Genomic DNA, 24,252 nt, shown 5'->3' with positions numbered 1-24,252 from the left:
GAAAATAGCACTCAGATCATATTAATCAACCGTAAAATGAAACCAAAAAGGAAAAAAACAATCAAAACAAACAATACAGAGAAACAGAGAAAAAAGGATAGATAATATGCAAAAAACATGTAAAATAAAGTACAATAATGATTGATGACACAGTTATACTGTACTGGAAAGCTTAGTTGTTAAATACCAACACTGAACCACAGGGGCTGCATACCATTTTGTGTTTTCCTTCATATAAATAAAGACATGTCTACCATAAATCAATGAGACAAAAAGGCACATAAAAACCATAAAAACCCCAGAATGCAGGGAAGTAAGCAGTTGATGCTCAAGACCCCACACTTAGTATGTGTCCTCCCCAATTTTGGAACGAAATTTGCCTTTTTTTCTTAACCAACTAATTATAAAAACAAGCAACTGGACTTTTAGCTTCTAGCTTATTCAGATAGTCACTAAGTTTGCCTGCAGTTTGGTGCAGGACATTGGTGCACAAAGGATTTACACATATTCTGAAAACAGCTGCCTCCTTATAAAACTGGAGAGACAAACAGCAAAACCCCAAACTATGAGTCAAAAGAGGCTTAAACATCTTTGTGCAGCTGCAGAGTTGGTGATAATTCTCTGTGGGTACATCACTCTTTCATATATAATGCAATCCTTTATTTCATTGCTGTTATGAAAATATTGATTAGTGCAGCTTTGAAGCTGGAAGTCAGCACTTTTATGCAATTCATGTCAAATCCAATGTTCTGTTGTCCAGAGACAAACAATAGAAAATCTGTCACTGTTCTGACTGCAGTGTGTAAGACTTGAAATGCAGCTGTGTAATTGGACTCGTCTCACCACGGGAGCATATTCCTGAATAGTGCTATTGAAGCATATCTGCCATAGGCTTTGGCAGAGGCATGCATGCTCCTGTTTGTGTGTGTTTGTGAGAGAGAGAGGGATTTTATGACTTCAGTTGGAATTACCTACTGATCATTGACAGTGATGTGTGGTCAGGGCCCCAATATTACACCGCTGGGACCGACATCTGTGATCTACACCCTCATTTTCATTCTGAGTGACACTGACAATCTCTTCTTCACCATCCACTGCTCACACGGACTCTTTCTGCGTGTGTATGTGTGTAAGTGTGAGAGTGTGTTTGTTCTCAATCTGTGCTGCAAGCCTGTTCGCCTTCAAGGCTCCCTCTCTCCCTGTGTCTGTGTTTGAAATGGAGGCAGGTGTTGCTTGCCTCCAGGCCAGCCAAATGCACTGTAAATGGATTTCACATACACATAAAGCAGAGAGGAGCTGATGCCAACTGTGCTTGAGGTGGGGAATTCTAATGTCCTTCCAGCATGTTTTCAGTTGCCACTTCGAAGCAATGGTGAAATTATATTACCCGTGTGTGTGTGTGTGTGTGTGTTGACACCCCGTTAAAGCAGAGAACTGTCGGTATACAGGCCATTTTCTTCGGATATATGTGAAGTACATGTTCTCCTTCACTTAATGTGTGCTGAACGCATAGTACTGCACTAGGTTTTACTTTTTGCATTTTGCTGTGGTGGTTTTTCACAGTTTATTTGATATAAGCACATTCAACTCAGTCATATAATAAATTGCTGTTCTGGCCAAGAGAGAGGTTTTGTATAAAGGTACATAGATGTAATAATTTTATTTCTGGAGGGGGCTGTTTCATTATCAATTGCCAGCCTGTTCTCATTCTGAAGTAATTAAATATCGCAACTTTTGCAGTGATTTTGGCACAAGATCTCGATGCCAAAAGCCTCCCTTTGTGTCTGTATGATATGCTGCCGTAGTGTCCTAAAATTTAAGATTTAAGGACAATCCTGGAATTGTAGGATTTTTTTAGGATTTAAGGACAATCCTGGAATTGTAGGATATTTCTAGGATTTAAGTACATTTCTATGATTTTGAGGACATTACGATGATTTAAGGGCATTTCTAGGATTTTGGGACTTTTCTAGAATTTTAGGATGTTTCCAGGATTTAAGTACATTTCTATGATTTAAGGAAATTTCTAGGATGTGAGGACATTCCCGGTGCCAGATTTGGCCTGCCACCTGTAACTTAAGTATCAGAGCTGTAGAGACTTCAGTCTGCAGTGTAGTTTATATACTTCACTGTTAAACCAGATAATTATACACTGGACTTTATAATCTGTAGCTCTTTCTCTCCTAGTCTCTATCTCTCCTTTTCTCCACACATAGTGTTGTTTGTATGCCAGTAAGAAAGGGGAAGGAAGGTCATTTTATACACTTTGTTGTACATTTTGTATGTTTTGTGTGTTATTCTTATGTATAGATATAAGACATCAGTCATTTGCCTTACAATTTATTCTTCTGCAATGTAGGGTTATTTTGAGGCCAGGGCGTAAAGGGTAGACCATTTGTCAATATCCCAGAAAATCTCCCTGTTTTTCACAGCCTAATGTTGGCAGGTACGCTGCATTTTACCATACTTGTAAGTGTGAACACAATCATGTGCTTACATTGGAAGTGTAAGAATTGAGACACAGCATTAATCTTGATTTGATTTTGGCCTTAGATCCAAAGAGATATCCTCGTTATCTTGCCAATCCATGTGTATTATTGACTCTCTCTGTTTTTTCCCTGCACCCCACCCTCTGTGTTTCCAGGGCATTATCCAGGATGTGAAGTTGATTTTCGCTCCCAATGGCTACATTACACAATGTCCAAACCTTAATCGCAGTGAGTATCGTAATGACACACTTAGACATTGTTTTCTAAACAAGCTCTGAGAGTAGAAGTAGAAAGAAAGCATGAACACTCTCCATTACAGTGTGCCATTATAAAATTGGTCTGTAATGAGCTACAGTATGTGTCAGCTGGTGGTGACCTCTCCCCGCTGATCGCAGACAAAGCCTCCCTCCATTTTATCATCTTCTTCTACTCCAGTGATCTCCACTTTGCTGTAATTTAGATTCAGTGCAGCCTCTTTCTCTCACCGCCTTGTTTCTCCATCTGTTTACTGTCAAACAGATTAAGATACAAGGCCACCGCTGTGCCACTGTCTCTGTTACTGATCAATAAGGCATGTAATCACACCTTGTCGCTTTATTATTGATACTAACACCAGCCACGAGCCTAAGACAAAGAGTAAATAGATGTGTGAGGCTTCCCTTCTGTTTGCTGCTGGCTGACACGAGCAGTGTCCAAATACATTTTTTTTATACCTGTGGCGACAGCCGTGACCGGAGGCTTATGTTTTTGGGTTGTCTGTTCACCCATGAATCCCATTACTGTCAACATGATATCTCAGGAATGCCTTCAGGTAATTTCTTCAATTTCGCACAAATGCCCACACAACTGATTAGATTTAGATGGTCAAAAGTTAAGGTCACAGTGACCTCACGTCTATCCCATTTTTGTGAACCTGATATCTCAGGAACATCTGGCACCCATTTAAAGACATTAGTAGTGGTTACATCAGCATAATACAAGGGCTTCTTCTATGCTAAATAATATGTTCAGAACGCTGTTATCACCTTAATTAACTGTTGTAAGCAAAACTATACAAATGACTTTGAAATTGATTTAACAATACGGTGGCTAACTTGTGGTAAAAACTAAAGCACAAAAACCATTTGCTTATGTTTAGGAAAAGATTATGTTTTGGCTGAAAACACCCACATTTTGTGGCATAAATGCTGCTGGAAACGCTGCTCTGTCTTGCTAATGAACAACCATTGCTGTTGGTCTCAAACAGGGGTATGTAACTTGGCAGCCATCTTGCCTAGATGTCACCGCATCCACAATCCCCTCCATCTCCTACCTCTCCCTAAGAGGGAAAGTTAGCTCATAAACATCTCACAGCCGCAGAAGCTACGCAGCTGTTTAATATCTGATAATGGCACTTTAAACATACCACCCAGCCCTCTAACCCACATATAACACTATAATAATGTTCGAAACAGATGCACCTGAAAATTTTGCTTTAAATGTATTTATATTTAAACTTCCACTTGGACCCAAGGATAAACTGATTAGGTGGTCAAAGGTCACTGTGACCTCACAAAATGACCATTTCTCACAAAGTTATATGCTAATATCTGCATGAAAAAAGTTCACACAGATGTCTAATTGGGTAAAATGATGAAGTGATCAAAGGTCAACTTCACACTTCAACACTGTGACATCATAATGTTCTGCGAAAACGATTCATTTTAGATTTAAAATGGGGTCAACACTTCAGCAACACTTGAAGTATTCTCGTTTTATAAGTTGTAGGAACATCCATGTTTGAAGCATTGTCTACAGTCATGGCTTCAACTTTGTGTTCTCTCCTGTTCCTCTGGTAATCCACCACAAGCTCATTGGTTTTGCTGATATTGAGCTTTAGGTGATTGTAGTTGCACCACATGACAAAGCTCTCCATCAGTCCTCTGTACAGGGTTCCTACACTAAATGTAAAGCTTTTGCTTTGACAGAAACAGTTTTCCAAGTGTGGAAAATATTTGGAATTAACAATTTGCTAAGTGTTGCTATATTGTTTAGGCTATTTAATGTATTTTAATAAAAATAGAAAAAAAAAAAAACATATCTGATGTCACATACAATACTTCATTGTATTACTAATTAAAAATGTGCCACACTGCATACCTCCGAAATGTCTCGTTTTACGTGACACATATTGACATATTAAGATGGTTCGCAAGTACTTGCAGTTTTCTGTTTTGAAAATGCCTGGGAAGTGTGTGTTTAATGATTTATGGCTTTCCAACAACAAATAGAATGGCTCTAGAGAGAGGCAGACTGTCTTTGTGCCGCATAGAGGCTCTGCATCAAACTTTGACATTTTGGTGAAGAATAGAATAGTGGCCAGATTTAGTTGTGGGCAAACAGAGTGTATTTGCGCCTCTGCTTTTGGAATTGCGCCCTGCTTAAAATTGCTTGTTGTCAGAGAGGTGTCAGGCCGAATACTAAAATACTAAAATAAAGTCATTGAAGTTTTGAAAATTCATTGGTAAAAAATTCTGATAACCCTGTATGTATTTTTTGCAAAAATAGTATCTAAAGTGAAGGCAGCATGTTTCTGACTGGAAATTATTAATTGGAATCATACATGTCAATACGGTAATAACTTGAATTTTGCCAAAAATTATACTCAATACCTCTTATTAAATACGCCTTTACTAAATGTTTTCCATTAATCTGGACAGACATGGATGTAAACTGCAACTTGACTGATTGGCGGAGGTGTAAAACTGTGAGGCAGTAATGCCAGTTGTTTTATTATCTTCTATCTAAATGCTTCCTTCTTGCTCTTCCTCTCCTTTTCTTCTCTGTTTTGGTGCCTTCCTTTTCCTCCGTTGAGCCTGTCCGACCTGCAGCGATTTCCTGAGCCTGGTGCAAGGCATCATGGACCTTCAGGAGCTACTGGCCAAGATGACCTTGAAGGTAAGAGTGGAGAATGAACTCCAGCAAACAACCACCACAAGATCATAAGACTGTCAAAAGACTGAGGAGAATTTATAATGTAGTAAGATTTATTGGCGGCACAAATATTTAATAGATGTTGCAAATAAAAGAAAACACTGATATGCAAAATGTTGGCATTCATGTCTGTGTTAAATAAAAGTATCCGGTTAAAAAAACTCACTAATACCTTTATTTCCAGGTTGTTGCTGACAAACAAATAAATAAATAAATAAATAAAAAATGAATAAATAACTTCCTTCTCAACTACAGCCGTAGACAGCTGAATCCTTTGATTTCTTTGCTGCCTTCAGTGAAGCTCATTGTTCTTTCTCCTTTAAAGTCAGTATCTCATTTTTGTTTAATTTCAACAAGACTGTGCCCAAAAAAGATACAAGCTATTGTTGGGAAACAAAAACAAAATGAACAGGCACCTTAATCTGTCTTTAGAAAATATCATTATTCTGTCAGTTATTATTGTAAGCGTGGATTGAAGAGGTTTTAAAGACGCACAAAAAAAATGGAAAAGATATTAATGTGTAAGAGGAAACAGCAAATAGACAATTACCTGGTCCCAGAAGTTATTGTTTTTTTCATGGTTTTGTTTTTTTTGCAGTTTGCAGTTGTTTCCTTGGAGTAATGAAACAATGGAGCAGTTTTCACTTTGAATAAACATTTGCATCTTAATAATAGAGGGAAATGTGATTGCATGCATTACAGCTCTTTGAAAGTGTTAAGTGCTTGATTATTGAGTTAAAGTATTGAGGGTGAAGAAGCATAGAGCTTTCCAGTTGTTAAACAGTCTTAATTGAACCTCCACTGACGGGACTGTTTTGGAGCTTGACTATATAATATGGTCCTCTTGAGCACACTGAGTTTTCTGAGTTGCCGATAAACTGTAACCGATAACACCTTGAAATGAAGAAGAGTTGAGTTTTGCTGTTGGGTAAAAGTAAGTCAAGTTTGGGGATTGAGGGGATGAAGAAGGAAAAGAAGGAAGGGATAAGGAAAGGATGAAAGATTATATGTTTTATGAGCTTATCTTGTGTTATTTGAAGCAGCAAACCTGACTTCAGTTTGAAGGTCATTCCGGATTTCATGTCTAAAAAGTAACCGGTTAGGGATCTTTTGTGTCTATAGATGTGAAACCTTTGCACAACATGTAATACCTAGGTTGTATTTTTGATCCGTAAGGTCTTGTCTTATGGGTATTATGTAATTTTCCATCCATCCGTCCATCCATCATCTTCTGTCTGTCCGTGGCGGGGTCTTGGGACAGCGGGCTAAGCAAGGCATTCCAAACTTTTCACTCTCCTTCAACATTTTCTACCTCCTTTTGGGGGATCCTAGAGCATTCCCAGGCCAAATGAGATATGTAATTCCCAGTATGTTCTGAGTCTACTGCTGACCTCCTACCCATTTGACATGCATAGAAAACCTCGTGAAAGCGCACTTTGCTGAATTTCAACCAGCTTTGTGTCAAAACAAACAAACAAACAAACAAACTTCCTCCATGTACCTGGATATGCCCCCTTAGCCCCCAGCTGGCTCTTGGGCTGTTCAAATTACAGGCTGTACTTCTGCATTTCCTCATGGCTCCCCACCTCGAACACAAAATGTAGAGAAGCAGATCAAGAGACTTACCCACCCCTCTTTGTCACTCAAAGCTGATCGAATATGGATCAAAATTTTTGTTACTGCACCACCTATTTCTCTCATATGTTTTAAGAAACGTATTTTATTGCCCCGTATTGGCTAAAGTTTAGGAACAGCAAGTGGGCGCCATGCTGCTTCCTGCACAGTGAAGACGGAAGTCAACAAGAAAACAGTGATCGCTCAGCCAAACTTAGCAGCGCTTATCAAATATAAACCAATATTCTGCTCCTGCATATTTCTTGCCTCAGATGTTTTCAGAAATACATTTTGTGTGCTTTTTACATTTAATATGAGCTCCAGACTGCCGCCAATGTTTCACAGACCTTTCCACATTACGTCAACCACCAGTGGGAGCGTTTATTGGTCTAATCAGGCACATGGCATTCTGGTTGTAGGTTTTCTACTTCTTGAGCAAAAGAGTCATTTTCTGTGTTTTCTCTGGTTATGTAGCACCAATTTCAAAAGTATCCGCATCTGCCGCCTTTCAACGAAAAATGACAGCAGCTCTACTCCTATCTCCATCTGGAGGTCTGAGCTCTTCACCTTATGTCTAGAGCTGAGCCCAGACACCTACAGAAGAAACTCATTTTGGCGTCTTGTGTCCACGATCTTATACTTTCAGTCACCATCCAAAGCTTATGACCATAGGGGAGAGTCACAACATAGATGGACTTGTAATTCGAGAGCTTTGCCTTCTGGCTCAGCTTCCTCTACACCACAACGGCCCAGCACATTGCCTGCAGCACTGCTGACACCACACCAATCTGCCAGTCCATCTTGCACTTTATGTTACCCTCACTTGAACAAGACCTTTGCTTGGGGCAGTAACTTACTTTCAACCTAAAAGAAGCAATTCACTGTTTTCCAGCAGAAAACTGTGGCCTCACATGACGAGATACTGACGTTCATCCCTACTGCTTCCCACTCAGCTGCCGAACCACATCATCTGCATAGAAAGTGTAAACATCATGGTTTTTATTTATTTCACATTGCATATTTTATTTGTCGTATTTTAGTGCATTTAGCTGCTTTTATTTATTAACTGATTGTTTGCATTAATATTATTTTTGTATTTAATGGCTAGACAGGCTCCTGAGCTACACCAAGGTTCTCTATGGATTCTCTATCTGTTTTTTCTCTTTCCTTTTCATGGCAGTATACAAATATATACTCAGTGCATCGTGTTGACATTTAAATCATTAGTGAACAAATAAATTAGCAGATATGGTAGTTTTTGTGTTAGTTTATGGTATTGAGTCTTTCATATGTTAACCTGTCTGTTTTTATCACTCTAGGGTTTATCAAATCTAACCTTGAACTTTTGATTCAATTCATTGGCTCATTTAATTATGGGATTATGACATTTTATTGATTGAGGATCACAAAATAAGTGAATGTAGGCCAGACATTCATAAAATTGACCTTCATTTATTGTTACCAAGCAGCTACATCTTTCTTACAGCAGCATATCCAAACGTGGGACATTAAGCAAAATAACTGCTGTAGATATCTCATTAAAATTACTCATATTATAATATTTTTTCCGCTGCCCTCGCTGTCATTTTAATGAATGTCAGATGCTAGAGGTTAGTGTTTTTGGGTAGCACACACACACACACACACACACACACACACACACACACACCCACACAAGGGACAGAATTATCCAGGGTTCAGAGAGCCGTCACGATATTGCGACTGCATCGGCACCACAGGAGGCTAACAGGTGCTGTGCATTCTGTAGTGGAGCCATGCGGGAGAGTTTGAACCATTTCTAAGACTAAATATCTGCATAACTGTGTGTGTGAGTATGTGTGTATGTGAAAGAGTGTGTGCTTCTTTGTGCATGAGTGAGTGCTATCGGGTGGGAGTGAATGAAGCAAGGACATCTCAGCGGGCAGGCGAGAAAGCTATAGAATAATTTTGGGTGTAAATAAGGGTGAAATGAAGAACATTAGCCCTACTGCTGTGTCAAGTCATCCTGCCTCACATGAACACACCTCAACCTATTGCCACCTGACCTCATTGTTCATACGAGTCACAGCGGGGAGGATGCAGTCCCCTTCAGCGTTAATGGCTCTCTGCCTTTATGCTGTAGAGAATTGAGGAATCCACCATGAGGTGAATAATTGCTTGATCCTGAGTGTGTGATGTGGAGTGTCAAGGCAAGGTGAGAGGACAACACGCTCAGCTGTGTGTGGATAAGCATGGCGGTATTTGCATGTATTATACCTGTGTGTTTGTGAGGGGAAGTACAAGCAGTACACCAAAAGACTTTGTAGAAATAGCTCAATACCACTTTTTATGATACCACAACATAGAATATCAAGAAAGATATGGATCCAATATTTTATTCTTCTTATTATTAAAATGAACAGTTTTCTTACCTACTAGGCTTGGGAAGTATCAAGGTGTTACAATATACCAGGGTATGTTGAAATATGGAAGGTATGATTTTTGATACCATCCAAAATAGAGATGCTTTTCTTTCTATTAAATCGATATGGAGATGCTGTATTGAGGTGATGTAGTGCACAGCATGCACCATCAGAGGTCACTCTCTATTGCTGGAATAGGCAATTGAGCTGAGAAAGATGCTGACTGCTAGTTGCAGAGAGCAGGAAAAAACAGTCTGTATATCCTGCCTATTCTCATTTCGAAGTCGACAAAACCGTCAGTGACTTTGGCGTTAGACAGAGGTTAAAGGCCACCTTCTGCAGTGGCATGAGATGCCACCAGGCAGCACCACTTTGTAATGCAACCAACAGAACCTTTCGCAGTGTCATGACACTGCGGCCGGTCAGTTTGACGGCACCTTTTGGGGTCCTATGCTGGATGGTGTGAGGTTGACATGCTGACAGTAACGACATAATATAAGGAGCTCGAAGGTCCCTATAGGTTATGCAGGAAGGGTGGTGGATTGGACCAAGAAACCCCAGACTTGCACTTGGGAACCCTGTTTTTGCTTCCTTTATGAATACAGAGCCAAACTGTGATATTTTTTTCTAACTCTAACCACGTCCTTTTGTTGATGTGCCGGCGAGCATTCAGGAACATCGACAGCATACTCAGGAGGATACCTAGCATGTAATATGTAGACATGGAAGTCCACTGACAAAACAGTGATGTGTGACGACTTAGGACGAGAACGTGTTTGAAGACCAGAGTTTGTGAATTTTGGAACAGTGGAGATTAGCCAGGGTGGTGTTAATGAGTTTCATTTTGTTTCTGTCAAGTTTAAATGAAGTGTGTTTTATGATGAGTTAACAAGGCAGTCAAGCTAGTTTTAGTTCAGTAGGCAGAAACTTGAATTTGAAAAGTGTGCTGTTGTAGTTTTCTGTTTATAGATGTAAACATTTTTTCTTTCTTGACATTTTGTGAGTTTATTTATTTTGTTATACCACTGAAAACACTAATGTGGATCATAGCCACCTTGCTGCTCAAACACATATTCCAGCTCCTTTTTTGTCACATATACTGTCATACGCTGTATAACCTGGTGAAATGTCAGGAAGGTATGAAGGTATGAAAATATAGACACCTTCCATGCCCATCACCAACTGGTCGTGGTGTTTATTTACGGTGATAGTTTAATTTTGTCAGCTGTCTACAATAAAAGTGACTAGTGAGGAATTTTGATTGTAGTACACACAGCATGAGGGGGGAAAATATCACATTTTAAAAATCAACAGCACCATCTTTTTCCAGAATCAGTGTCCCTGCTAATCTGGATTATCCGCAGACCTCTCTGTCAACAGTTTTCTAAACTACTTTTCACCTTAGAATTAGTCCCAATAAATTCGGCTGCAGCAAGGTCAGAGACAGATGCTTTATCTCAAAACTTATATAAAACTCTTTCTGAATGGCTAGAGGTTAGTTGGAATTATGGGTAAAGTTGTCCCTGTTTTATGACAAAATTCTTTACATTTTGTTATTTATTGTTTGGGGGCCCCAAAACTGTAAATCTCCGGCCATATTTCAGGCACCCAATTCACCTCTAACTCTGAATCCTCCAGACATTCTACTGCTTATTCTACAGATAAATAAACAATTTCTCACAGAAAAAGCCGTCATAAAAACCTTTTTTTCTAAGATCATGGGATGTTAGCATTTTGAAGATTGCAGAGCAAGCTTTAAGAAACTGTGTGCTGTGGATAACTAAATGTATATAAATAATGCATAATTGTTTAACATTCTCCTCCATAGCTGCTGCAGTGAATTCCCTCATGTGTAAGCCATAAGCGTGCCTTTGAGTTCATCTAGTGTTCTTAACAAAGGATTCAAGGTCCTTGTGTCAACTGTATAAATGTTTGTTATTACTGCAGGATAGTTAGTTTGATTTTCCAGCAAGTAGCTCCCTATACGCACTTACAATAGCTCATCCAGGAAACTAATGGCTGTGTTTGCTGTTGTTACGAGTCAGAGACAAACTTCTTGGTGATTTATGAAAAGCTTAATATAGTTTTGATGGTTCATTAAGGTTTGTTCTTTTTGCCTTGATATACATTGTTTTGGAAGAGTTATATAACTCTATAACAGAGTTGGTGAGGTCAAAGTTAGCTTTATCCATTGTCAGATGAGCACGGCTCACAGAAAAAAAATGGATTCATGGTTCTGTGTTATAGTTTATGAAGCATGTGGAGTGTAGCTTCCTCAAAGATTCCTGACACTCCAGTCAAGTTTTACAGTATAAACAGGCTAGATCCATGGTCAGCTATTAATTAAACCCTTCAAAAAGAGATATCTATGCTGAAACTGTCATTAGCCCCTTGCATAAGGTATATATCCAGGTTACATGCATGTTGCAAACACATAACTACAATGTGTATAGTATATTAATAACCATTTTGCAATGTGGACAGGGGGTTGATAAGCATACATTTTATGATTTTTTTTTTCTGTGTGGCTTCCCGTCCTTTATGTAAACCTAAACTCATCCTTACCATCACTTTCACTGACAGATGCACCGGTCCAATACAACCTGTACTCATTCATAGGGTTTTAAATATGACAGTTTAGTCAGTGGCAGTTGGCATGTGATTCAGACACGCATGGTACCCTCTTGTGACTGCATGAGACAGGGCAGGCAGGAGGGTTGGCTGATGGGTCAAACAATCACAGGACTTTCACCCAGGAGACAGCTGTTTGTGTGCTGTGTGAACCTTGAGAGTTTTCTTTTTTAAGTGCATTACATAGTAAACATATGTGTCATGTGATATATGTCACATACGACATGTAACAAAGTGTTTTACTTGCTTAAGTCATGTACAAAAAGAAGTTATTTTATTTATTTTAATTTAACCAAAACATTTTTTTCCATACGTAAACAGGTAGATTTGTTACCAACACGTAAAGTAGTTTTGGTGACAAAAAAATTTAATGTGAACACAAAAGTCCATTTTGAAAAGACACTATGCATGTAAGGAGTGGGAATCGGCATGCTGTCCCTGAGAGTCAAAAGTCATTACGCTGACATGCACAGTTAAGTCAAGCTGCAGTTATAGCTCTATTAGGCCATTTAACTGGATCACTGACCTTGTCCCAGTATACAAGCACCAGGGAAGAATCAATTTATTGATGGATATATGTCTGATACCGCCATAGCAAGTGGCAATAAGCCCCCTTTCAACAAGTTCAGGTTGACTTGTTATATCATATACCAAACAAATTAGCAAGCAGCAAATGTGTTGCACGTCGGAAACATGGCAAACTTTTTGGCACTGTTTATTTCGTATGTATTCTAGGCTTTACGTTGTGTTAGTTTTCTTTTCTTCCCTTCTTTTACATTTGTTGTTCCTGGTTTTCTCCTAGGATTTTAGGCTGTTTGACTTCTGGGTCAAAGCCCGGCTCAAGACCATGGAGCAACATCAAGGCCAGTTCAGGTCCTGTTAGGGCGTATATGTGTAAGAGTAAATCAACCCCCAACCGCATTATCTACATGTGCTAGTCCAACCTAGAGAAATTCGACGCAGTACGATTTCAGTCAGATTAACATGTATACATATATTTTTAAAAGTCCAGCTGTAGTTGGACTAACACAATAATTAGATTTTTCTAACATTATGTAAATGTACTAAGTGACATTAGAGGGGTACTGAGACTGTGCAGTTTGAAGTGAAGGATCACTGACCATGCTGGCGTATATGACATGTTAGGAGTAGTAATGTGCTGTCAATAAGCCTTCAAAATTATCATCATGTTTTTGAGCCTCTGCATGTTTATTTTATTGTTACAGATAAAATATGATAATCACTTCATGGCAGACATCCCTGATCTGGATTACAAACAAATTCTAATCAGTTGCTTGTTGGCCCAGGACTGATTGATTCCTAGAATTCATACATGTGTGACATATTCTTCAGACATGCTGGCAAACTAAAAAAGATTAGGGATTATAATGACACCTTTACCTTTTCTTTATTTGAAGATTGCCTTCAGCTGTTATTTTATTATTTTAGTCATGCCTCTCTGCCTCATGTTTCAACCATAGGAGATACTACATGCCTATTAGCCTCTGACTCCCTTGTACCGTATCACCGTGCCATTTGATGCTCACGTTGTACAGGAAAGGTATTCCTCTGTGGTGCCTTAAGGCAGCCTCCCAGCCTTTGAAACTGCATTTCAAACATTTTGTTTAGGGCTTTGACAGGACACATTTCTACTGCTCACAGCTCACACAGTTCTCCAGCTCTCCAGCAGTCAGCTGGGACTCCTCTAAATGAAGTAGAAAGCCTCAGTGACATCCAGCATTTTTTTCTTTTTTTACTGAGAAGCCTCTATCATTTTGCAGCGAGCCCTCTCTCTCTGACACCGTGGCCTGGGCAGGCCTCAGTGGAGCGGAGGGGGCGGCGGCAGCAGAGCGGCAGTGCAGCCTTGAGTGTTTTAAGTGGACCTACAATTTCTGAGTTGACCTATGCTGCTCAGATCAATTGAGCTTTTGAATTCTTCACATTCCCACCTTTCAAGCAGGACTCTGATTGTTTATATGTGGGCCAGACAGTACTTGTGTTTTACAGATATATGAGTTTATATGTGGATTGCTGTAAGTGTGCTGCCAGCCAGATCGTACAGAAGGCTGTAACTGACACCTAACCTTGATGGATGCAGATTTTTAACAGAAAAACAAATTCTTTTTTTTTTTTGATTTACATTACAATGTATGTGGTTACTTTGAGGGATTTTATGGAAACACACCACAAATCAGTTGTTGCACACGGATTTCAAGAATTGTCTGCTATCGTCCGGATCAACATAATGCCAGATTATTGATTTACCATGATTTACAAGCTCCTTTGCTAAAATGTAAACATGAACACTTTCTGCAGTGGTTTAAGCAAAAGAAAAACTTGAAGCAAAAGGGCTATGAACTCATCCAACCATGTCTCCTAGAAATCATATTTATGTATATACAACAGAAAATACATTTGAAAAGGACAGTTTTTATAAAGTGAATGTATATGCGAACTCATAACATGCTTACAGATAATTCAAAACATTGACTGATACATCCATTATTAGCAATTAAGGCATGACACAAAATGTTTTTTGGCTTGTCCAACTGTTCAAGGTCACCATGACTTTGTCTGTCTCATTCTCCTGAATGTGACATCTCAAACACACCTTGAGGGATTTTTTTCAAATTTGGCACTTGTCCACTTGGACTCAAGCATGAATTGATTAGAATTTGGTGGTGAAAGGTCAAAGGTCAAGGTCACTTTGGTGCAAATGTCTAAAAGGATAAATTAATGAAGGTATTTTATATCCAAAATGTTCTGCAAAAACACTTTTCTGACCATTTTTAAAGACATAGATGTTAACAGTAACTTCAACTTGATTAATTCATTGAGGCATACAGCCACGAGATGATTATTTTGGTTTTGTGGTTATGGTTTGGCACACACACTTCTGGAATAAGGTTAGGGAATGACTGTACTCTTGATTTGATAAAGATAGCATAGGACAAAAAACAATAACTTTTAACACAAACCCAGATCTTTCTGGTACCTTAAACTAAATGCTTTTGTCGCCTAAACCAAACACAAAACTCAGGATGCAACCCTCAGTGTTTAGTCCTGAGCTATGCCATATGACTACGATGCAGTATAAAGACATAGGCATTTCTTCAATGTTAAAAAAACCCCAAAGAAACATTGGCTCTGACTTTGATTCAGGAAGCAGCAACATTTCTTACATACACCATACATGGCAGAACACATTAGCAGCATTTTCCTTAGCAGCATAATTTTTAAAAGACATAGTCGTTAACTCCTGATTTGAAGTTAATCCAAGTTGGTGAAAACCACCCTCTGCCCATCAAAGATGCATCACTTCTGTCGAGAGACAACTGTGGAGAGTGTTGAGCATGAAATAAGCTGGAGAAGAGGAGCTGATCAGTGTGTGGGAATGAAAGAGGATGGAGGCAGGATCGAGGCTGTCAGTCCTGTCTGTCATTTCTCAGTAGATTATAGCCTGAGGACTGGAGCATGAGCTGAATGATGATCACCTATTATTCTATGTGCCCTTCTAATGAGTAGTTCCCAGCGGAGAAGCTCTCTGTGAAGACCGACCAGGGCACGCCAGAGGGCAAGGGGGCGGTGTGGGGGGGCTTAACCTGTGTGCACGCTCAGACTTTTGATTTGCTTTTGTGACTCTGTGCTCATCCTCAGTTGAACTACGCGGAGTCGCGGCTGACCCAGCTGGAGGGCTGTCACTGCGAGAGGACCTGCAGTGCCAACGGCCTGGTCTACCGAGATAAGGAGCTGTGGGTGGAGCCTGAGAACTGCAGGAACTGTGCATGTAAGGTGAGTGTCACCTCTATCCCCCTAATCAAAGACTGAGGCATGAACTATTACACTGAAAAAAAATCGATCATGTTCAAGTCAGTCAGTTTTATAGCCTAAATTCACAAATTGCAAATTTGCTTCACAGTCTGTGCAGCACACCACATCATCTTTCCTTACCCTTTATAACCTGGAGCAACACCACTTTCCTTTTGCTGCCTTAAAATACCTAAGCAATGAGCACTTTTAGAAAGAAATTTTTCATAAATTAAAAAAAATATTAGATTTAGTAAATTACTTTTAATAAGGCTAAGAAAAAATGTTTTTATGGAATATTTTTTTTTCCCTTTTTGTTTTGTTTTTTTGTTTGTTGCCAGTTTTCAGGTAATTTTCTTGAGCTTTTTACTTTTTTTTTTCTTCTTCTGTTACATCTGTGTAAAATAAGGAACTTCCGTCCCCAAAATTTCTGTTTAGCATGTTTGAATATGTCTTTGACACCGACAGCTGCCATTGTTAGTTTAGGTCGATTGTTGGTCCGACTGAGCTAAGCGAGCGGGGGTTAGCGAAAGGTCAGTTATTTAACTTAAGCTTTGTTTTTGCTCTCCTCATGTCCATTTCTCTACTTGTGGACTAAGCTGAACTTCCAATGTGAGTTATTTCATTCAACTGGGCTTCTACGCCAATTCAATGTGCTGAATTTGCCGAAAAAGCAGACAAGGGCCGACTACTGCCAACACCACCAAAGCTAGGTCAACACTCAGTAACAGCTCAACATTGACCAATGGCTGACTATCAGCTTTGTGTGTTAGGGCCCTCAGACCCTTGATTCATAACAGGAAAAACTCCCCCAAAAACCTTTCACTGGAAAAAATGGAAGAAACCTTATAAAGAGCGACAGACGTGAGATCCCTCCTCCAGGATGAACAGATGTGCAATAAATGTTGTGTGTGAGGGAAATGAGGAATCACATTAGTTGAATAGATGCTGTGATGTGTAAACCCCTTGGGGAACAAGGTATTACACTGTGTATCAGCTTGTTTCAGCTTATGTATTCTCTTCATTTACTCTTTGAAACTTAAGAAAATCATCTTGATTTCTCACAAACACCTGGGAAAAAAGCAGTGTGTAAGTTGACAAGAAATGACCTGAAAAATTGCAAGAAATGAAAATTGAAAAAATCTTAAAATAATAATAACAATTTACAAGAAAATTTACAAGACAATTACCTGAAACTAGCACAAAAAATAAAATACAAGTAAATAAATAAATAAAATCATAATCACAATTATAATCATAATCATTTCTGTAACATAATTTCATATATATAATTATAATAATTATAAACAAAGTTTTCTTGATACTTTTCCCTAGTTATTTGATAAGTTTCTAATGATTCTGTCTCTCTTTTTAAAGCAAATAATCAGGTCATTTTCTTTTCACCTTTAACCTTCCAGTTTTTATTAGCAATTTGCAAATCATTTCATGACATGTTGCTGACTACCATGTTTTTGAAAGAAATCAAACCAATTTGGTCAAGTTCCCAAGCTTTAAATGCTTGTGAAAGGCCTCTGAACGCAGCACAAGAAACAAATGTTGATCCAAGTTTGAGTGGGTTAAAGCTATTAGAGGTTTACAATGACTGTTATGTTTTTTTTTAATTGCTTTGCATTTGAAATTTGGATTAAATTATCCCACCAAATGCATATTTTTCAACTTTTTTAAAGAAAAATAAATGTTGAGACTCAAAAACTGGCATAAATAATATGATGAGATGAAGACATTTACAGTGCATCATGTGAAATCAAGTGAAAAAAGCAATAGTCAAGGGAAAGTGGGCAAACCAAAAACGCAAATGACAAGATTTAGAAGAGAATAACCTGTTGGAACACTTCAACACTTTCAGCATCACATATAGGATAAATAACAGCAGGATCTGAGGGTCGATATTTTTCATTAATGAGAAGTCACTTCAACCCTTATTTCTGAACACTTAGCTTTCTAATCTTCTCTCCCCATCAGACCTCCCTCTTTCCCAGCCCCTGCATCATCTCTCCCTGCCTCCTGCCCGCCCCCTAACAAGCGGCCCCTAATAAGCCTCCCTGCCTGTGCTCATACATAGGAGCCAGACTTTGAAATGTGTTGAATCAGGCCATCGTGGGCCCTGGGCAATTAGACTTGCTGCATCATTGCACATCAAGCACAGGGTGGAGTTTAGTCGGTCTGATTTCCTCCCGTGGACATGCCATTAACTGATAACCGCGGCGTCCTGGGGGAACCATTTCCGATGACTCATGAAATGAAGAGGCGCTCGCAGAGAGAGATATCAGCCGCAAAAAATGAAGGCAGCCCTTCAGGGCCTGAATAACTACCTGCTATCAGCAGGCCGCTCGCTTTCGGTATTCGCCATCCAGCGCTCAATGATGAATCTGTGATCTGATTGTATGAGATTATAATTTCTTTTTTTTTTCCTCTAAATATGATAGCTTTCAGTTTCAGAATTCTGTGCTGGAGGTGAGATTCTGAACAGTTTTTGGTTGGTTTGCTTTGTTAACACTGCAATTGCATTAGCCATTTAGGGATAAGCTGTACTTTAACCCTTTAAGTCCTGAGCAAATTGGTTTGATTTCTTTCAAAAACATGGGAAAAACCAATGACTAAATTGAAAAGAGATGTCCCCCAAATTGCAAGAAATTAAAAAAAAGAAAAAAAAAAAGTCAAACAAATCACCTGAATATTTTAAAAAAGTATTATATATTCTATATTACATATAAGTATAATTATATATATAAATTCTACATATATATTAATATTTTATTTTCTGTCATTTTCTTGTTTGTTTCTTTATGTTTTTGTTTTTTGCTTATTTTTTAGATATCTAATCTTTTTACTAATCTCTTGCAAATTTTTGGGCCATGTCTTCTCCTCATGTTTCTTAAGAGAAATCAAAGCAATTAGCTCAGGTTTCCAAGGGTTAATTGGCATTGGATAAGAGCATACCTCATGCTGCATGTGTTATGTTTTCAGTCGTTGGCAAGGGATAAATATAGTGTTATTTTCCAAATAAAGACATAAAATTCCATGAATGCCTGTGCAAATGTAAATTTAGACACAGACGGACACAGGAGACGTGTTTACTGCGGATTGTTTGGCAGTGCTAAAAGCAAAAGCGGTACATTCACAGTGAGCATTGGATTTTTGCTTTTGATGTTTACGTGTTTTCTGTTTAAAAAAAAAAAAAATCCTTTTCTTACAGAACGGTGTGGTGGAGTGTCGCAGGATTTTCTGTCCTCCAGCAAACTGCTCAGAGGACTCGCTGCCTGTACACGTTGATGGGACTTGCTGCAAGAAATGCAGACGTAAGTATCAGCCAGCACACATTTAGATCAAGCAGGAAGCAGAGAAAATGTTTACAAGCAGCCCTGTGAACCCCCCCGCTCATGTGCAAGAATACCTTTCACACCACGCAAATAGACTCGAGTCAAATAAGCTGATAACTGCTGCTCATTTCTTTCTCTGCCAAGCAGACGAAAAAAATAGATGATGATATATATTGGTGAATTTTTTGAAATAGCCCTCATGTTGCTCAGTCAACACCATGGCCTCTACCACTCTTTATATCTGATGTTTAAAAGCATATTTTCATTGTAACGCCAGCATGGAGCAATGAATGTCATCCCTGCACCGCTGCTTTCTTGAAAAATAATTCTTTATAATGAGTTTATTTTTAATGTTAATCAAGAGACTTTAATTAAGTTGTATCTTTTGCTACCTCATGTTCAATGTAATGAATTCTGACTTGTAAAATATTAAGACTTCACATTGTCTGGATAGTTAAAGAGAAGGTGAGATCACATTAATTATTGTTGATATCGGTTTTAATTGTGAAGTAATAAAAGCAACATAGCAGGAGGGATGCTGCAAAACTGCCCTCAATGGAAGGTCATTGATACTTGGTAATGGCAATTAAATGTTGGATAAAAACTTAAATAACTGCCCATCCTTTATCCTTTATCATATCTTGGCAATCTTAACAAAGCACAGCAAGTCTGTCAAACTTTGGATTTCATTGGGCTGTGTTAAGAGTGATACTCACTATATCAAGAGTTTCGAGAATGGTGTTTGAAGTGTTTCCAAAACCAAGAGCTTAAGTGTAAGGAACTGATTAAACTGTGTTTTTATCTGCTCTAATGTATGATGTGATAATATATGAACGTCTGGGACTGACTATTGTTCTGATGAGCCATAATTTAAAAACTCCAGTAGTCTGAAAAATGTCCCATTGGACTGAAATTGCAGTGATTTCACAACCTGTTAGTAGCATCCAGTAGTGAATTGTAGATTCCAACCAGCTAAAACTTCTCATGGCTAGAATTCCTTCAGTCTTTGTTATTCAGGAGGTTTTTATCAGGAGCTGAATTAACATGGAATACAGCAGTTTCAAATGACAAATCAGTGAATTCTTGATTTGGCTGCATGGGGACTGGCTGCTCGCCCACAACATGCTCACCCCTTTTCTCGCATGAGTTATTGTGTGCTCACCTTTTTCAGATCCAGAGGTTTTTACCAGGAGCCGAATCATCTGTGAAGGTCTCTTCCTTTCCAAAACAATAGACGCGGTGATTTAAAATGATCAAAAATAGAATTAAGCACTTTCAATTTAAAAATCCAGGTATTTATGATGCACTTTGGCATGACACTTAGGACTGCTAGTCCAACATGGTAATGTAAAGTCGCCTTTTTTCTATGATAATTTAAGATCCAGATGTTCAGGAGGTTTTCATCTAAAGCTGAATTATCCACAAAAGTCTCCTCCTCTCCAAAACAAATGGATGTGGTGATTTCAACCATAAGGAAGACTGAATTAAGCACTTTAATGTTACAAACAGTTCAACTGCGGCGCTACTAATTGCAGTTGGGCTTCTTGCTCTGGTGGCCGTCGGGAATATGTGAAAACAACAATATCTGGAGCCAGTATTCAGTTTGACAGTTTGACCGTTTGACTGCGATGCAGCGTGTCGATCTCCAAGCAAGGGAAAACACTACGAGCCCTCTGCCTATGTAGATATAATCAGCTATTTCTAAGGTAAGAGAATAAAATGATTCTTATTTTCAGATGATTGTACACTAAAGAAAACATTCCTATTACATAATATTCCATTTCTGCCAATATATCCCCCTAAATTCCACACACTGGACCTTTAAAAGTACAACATGCTTTTGGATGGACGACTACACCCAGAACCTGCTGTAGATACAAACAAAAGGGCTGTTGCTTGTAGCTGATGTTCTTCTGGCACAATGTAACCCGACTAAACTATCTGTAAGAGCAAAGATCACAGTCGCCTGGTTTTCATGGAAACTGAAATGGAAGCACTATTTCTAGCATAAAGCACACAGGGGTCTGGTAGCTGCTCAAAGACCCACGGACAACTGAGTCTCTCTTGCTATATTGCGAAAACACTAAATCCCTGAAGGATAGTTCGCCTTTGAATAATTCCAGCCCTCCTCTGCTTCCCTTCATCCCTCGGCTCGCTTCGTCTTCCTCCTCTTCCTCCCCTGCGAACATCAGAGCTCTGGCACAGACGAACGAGGGAGCAGCGGTCCAGAGCTGCGACTGAGCGCTCCACGGTCCTGCACCCTGGAGAGGAGGAAAACAGGACTTCATATCATATGCTTCATTTTCTATTTCTGCTTTATCGCCAGAGGAATATGCAGAAGGGTCTCCTCTGTTGTATTCTTAATGCGCTGTTACATTTCCTCTCCACTTATGCACACTAGCCAAGAACAACTTTGTTTCTGACAGAATTAACTATGCAGAACTTCAGGCTGGAAACTTTTTTTTTTTTCCACAGGCGATATCAAAAGTAATTTTCACCATTTTCTTTTGAGAAAACCACAGGATATTGTCCAAGTTATTATTCCTGGTATGTCATAGTTCCTATACTTACATTAATAGAGTGTAATTTCAAGCAATTGTTTTCTATTTTTGTGCCCACAGCAAAATGTACATACATGGGCCAGACCTTTTCTGAAGGCCAGCGCTTTTTATCCAGGAGCTGCAGGGAATGCAAGGTAATTTTAAATTTTTTGGTTGTTTTTTAAGTGTGCAGCTTTTTTGCCTTTCTTCAAAAAACAAATATTCAATGCAGCCCTTTAGTTTCAACATAAATGTACAATGATTGCATGGAGTGGGTTATTCAATTAGCCAGCAGGCCATATGAGTTTTCCATCCCTCCTTTAATCTGTTCAGTCTTTTTTTCTTCTCTCTAATGGCGCGATAGCCAGGTACTTAGAAACACATATGCACACAACATCACAAAGGCTTGATTTGAATAGAACCTTCATCACTGCATGGATGATAATTAAAGTCATTATTCCAGTTCACCATACAAGAGAGGTGAGCGCTCTTAACTGAGGAGCCATTTATCTTTAAAGACACTATTTTAAGGTGAAAATTAGTGTTTTATGCATGTAATTGCTTACAAAGAACACAGAGGATTCCTGGACTCATTATGAGCCCTCAGGCACCTCCAAACATCATTATATTGTTTGTAAGCTTTGTTTCAGGCAATTACAGCCATCCTTTACTCCTGGATGTGAATGCTGTTAAATGACCAATTTATGGGCAGGTTGTTTTTCAAAGGGGCCTGGAAAGTTTTATTTTGAGGCCTTTTTAGTGTAAGCAGTTTGGTCCATTAATCTCAGCGTTCGTGATGTTTCTGCACATCACACCATGTTTCTGTCCTCACACGTCACAGCATGAGAGGCGGGAAGTGGGAAAAGCATCAATGAATATATGCATTGACATATGGAGTTACTAAGCAAGAGGAATGAGATTGGTGTTTGGTTTGCCACCACTCTGTAACACTCAGCTGCTTAAATTGCCACAAAAAAAAAGCAGTTCATGGGGTTTTTCCTTTATTTATAGGGTTATTGATCTAGTCACGGCAGCCTGAAATGATAGAATAATAATTACCCACTGAGCAGACACAGAGCAATGCTATGATTCATTCTGAGTCCAACTCATTCTTCTTTTGGCATCGCTTTTGGTCTCCACCAACCCTTGAGAAAAATATCCATCTGGCTCATTTGGATGAAGCAGGTAGTCATTTTAATTTTATCTGTCTGCTGTTTGGTGCTGGACAGGTGGAGTATGGTGGATTTGTCAAAATGTTTCCTTCAAAAACAGAAATGGCATCGATGCAAGTTGACCTTGCAGACCTGGAAACCAAAACAATGATCTTACAAAGAAATATAGTTAAAAAAAATGAGTTAATGTAGAAATTATTCATAATGAATACATTTTTTAAAGGAGCCTGGGGTACGGGGGTCAATATTTGGATTGTTTTTTTGTTGTTGTTTTTTTTATTATGAAAATTATCCAAAAAATAAGTTGTAAAAATTTGGATATTCTCTGAGATTTCAGTAGTAAAATTAAGGGAAGAAAAAAAGATGAAAACCCAAATGTTATCTGGCAAATAATAATGAAACACATATTAAACCGCCATCGTTGTAACGTTGGATCACTGATACTAGATCTCTAGTGAAAAGTATTCATAGAACAAAATAGTTAATTAATGCACAGATTTGCATAAAGTCTTAAATGGGTTAAACACATATCTGGTATTATAGTAAATCTATATGTTGATTGATTGTTAGTGTATTGCAGTTTGTGTGAGTGTGGTGTTCAGCAGTGGGGACAGTGGGCTCGCCCACTTTATCGTTGCAAATAATGTGCATCAATTTATGACCCAAAAGCAGCAAAATATATGTTATTTGAAAAGTTTAATGTAAGACTCATGCTAAGCTTATTGTTACAGTTAATTGAAATCTGTCTGTGCCATGCACAAATTTACCACTTGCTGTTTTTATCACCCAGTGAGTTCAAGCAAACAAATTACCTGGAGGTTTGTGCACCTACTGATAGTTCCAGGAGGGAGACAAGTGGGAAGTGGGTGGAAGGGTGTGTACACAAAGATAAACCTAATAGATACTAATAAATATCCTTCATAAAATACATTCTTGGTATAGTTTGATACAAAGTAAAACTTTTTAAGTTTTATATGTATATAAAAAAATGTGACCATGGCAGTGTCTGTGGTGTGATAAGGTTATCCAGTCATGCAAAGTGAAGCCATGTGGTTCGTAAACAAAAAAACAAACAAAAAAAACAACCTTTTCCCCTCTTTTTTCTGAGTTGTATTTTTTTTCTCCTTCAAATTTAAGACTTTATTCTTAGAAACTCTGATTTTTTGTTTGAATGTTACCATCTCCCCCTGCTCCTTATTTTATTTTATTTTCTATTTTTTATTTGTTCATTTTATTCATAATGACTTTAAGTTGCCATCGTAAAAAAGCATCATAGTGCAAAG

At 38.6% G+C, this 24,252-nt stretch overlaps 1 protein-coding gene across 1 annotated transcript in view; it reads left to right on the top strand.

Annotated features, from left to right (window-relative positions):
- The window catches only part of LOC121946268 (protein kinase C-binding protein NELL1-like), a 321,639-nt gene that overhangs the window by 104,014 nt on the left and 193,373 nt on the right, over nucleotides 1–24,252 (top strand). The window contains exons 6-10 of the mRNA XM_042490773.1: nucleotides 2,645–2,717; nucleotides 5,344–5,426; nucleotides 15,767–15,901; nucleotides 19,134–19,236; nucleotides 21,879–21,952. Coding sequence (XP_042346707.1) covers nucleotides 2,645–2,717; nucleotides 5,344–5,426; nucleotides 15,767–15,901; nucleotides 19,134–19,236; nucleotides 21,879–21,952 — 468 coding nt within the window. The remainder of the gene's footprint in view (nucleotides 1–2,644; nucleotides 2,718–5,343; nucleotides 5,427–15,766; nucleotides 15,902–19,133; nucleotides 19,237–21,878; nucleotides 21,953–24,252) is intronic.

Source organism: Plectropomus leopardus, chromosome 1, assembly GCF_008729295.1.
Source record: "Plectropomus leopardus isolate mb chromosome 1, YSFRI_Pleo_2.0, whole genome shotgun sequence".
Taxonomy (NCBI): Eukaryota; Metazoa; Chordata; class Actinopteri; order Perciformes; family Serranidae; genus Plectropomus; species Plectropomus leopardus.
This window is presented reverse-complemented; position numbering and strand designations above follow the sequence as displayed.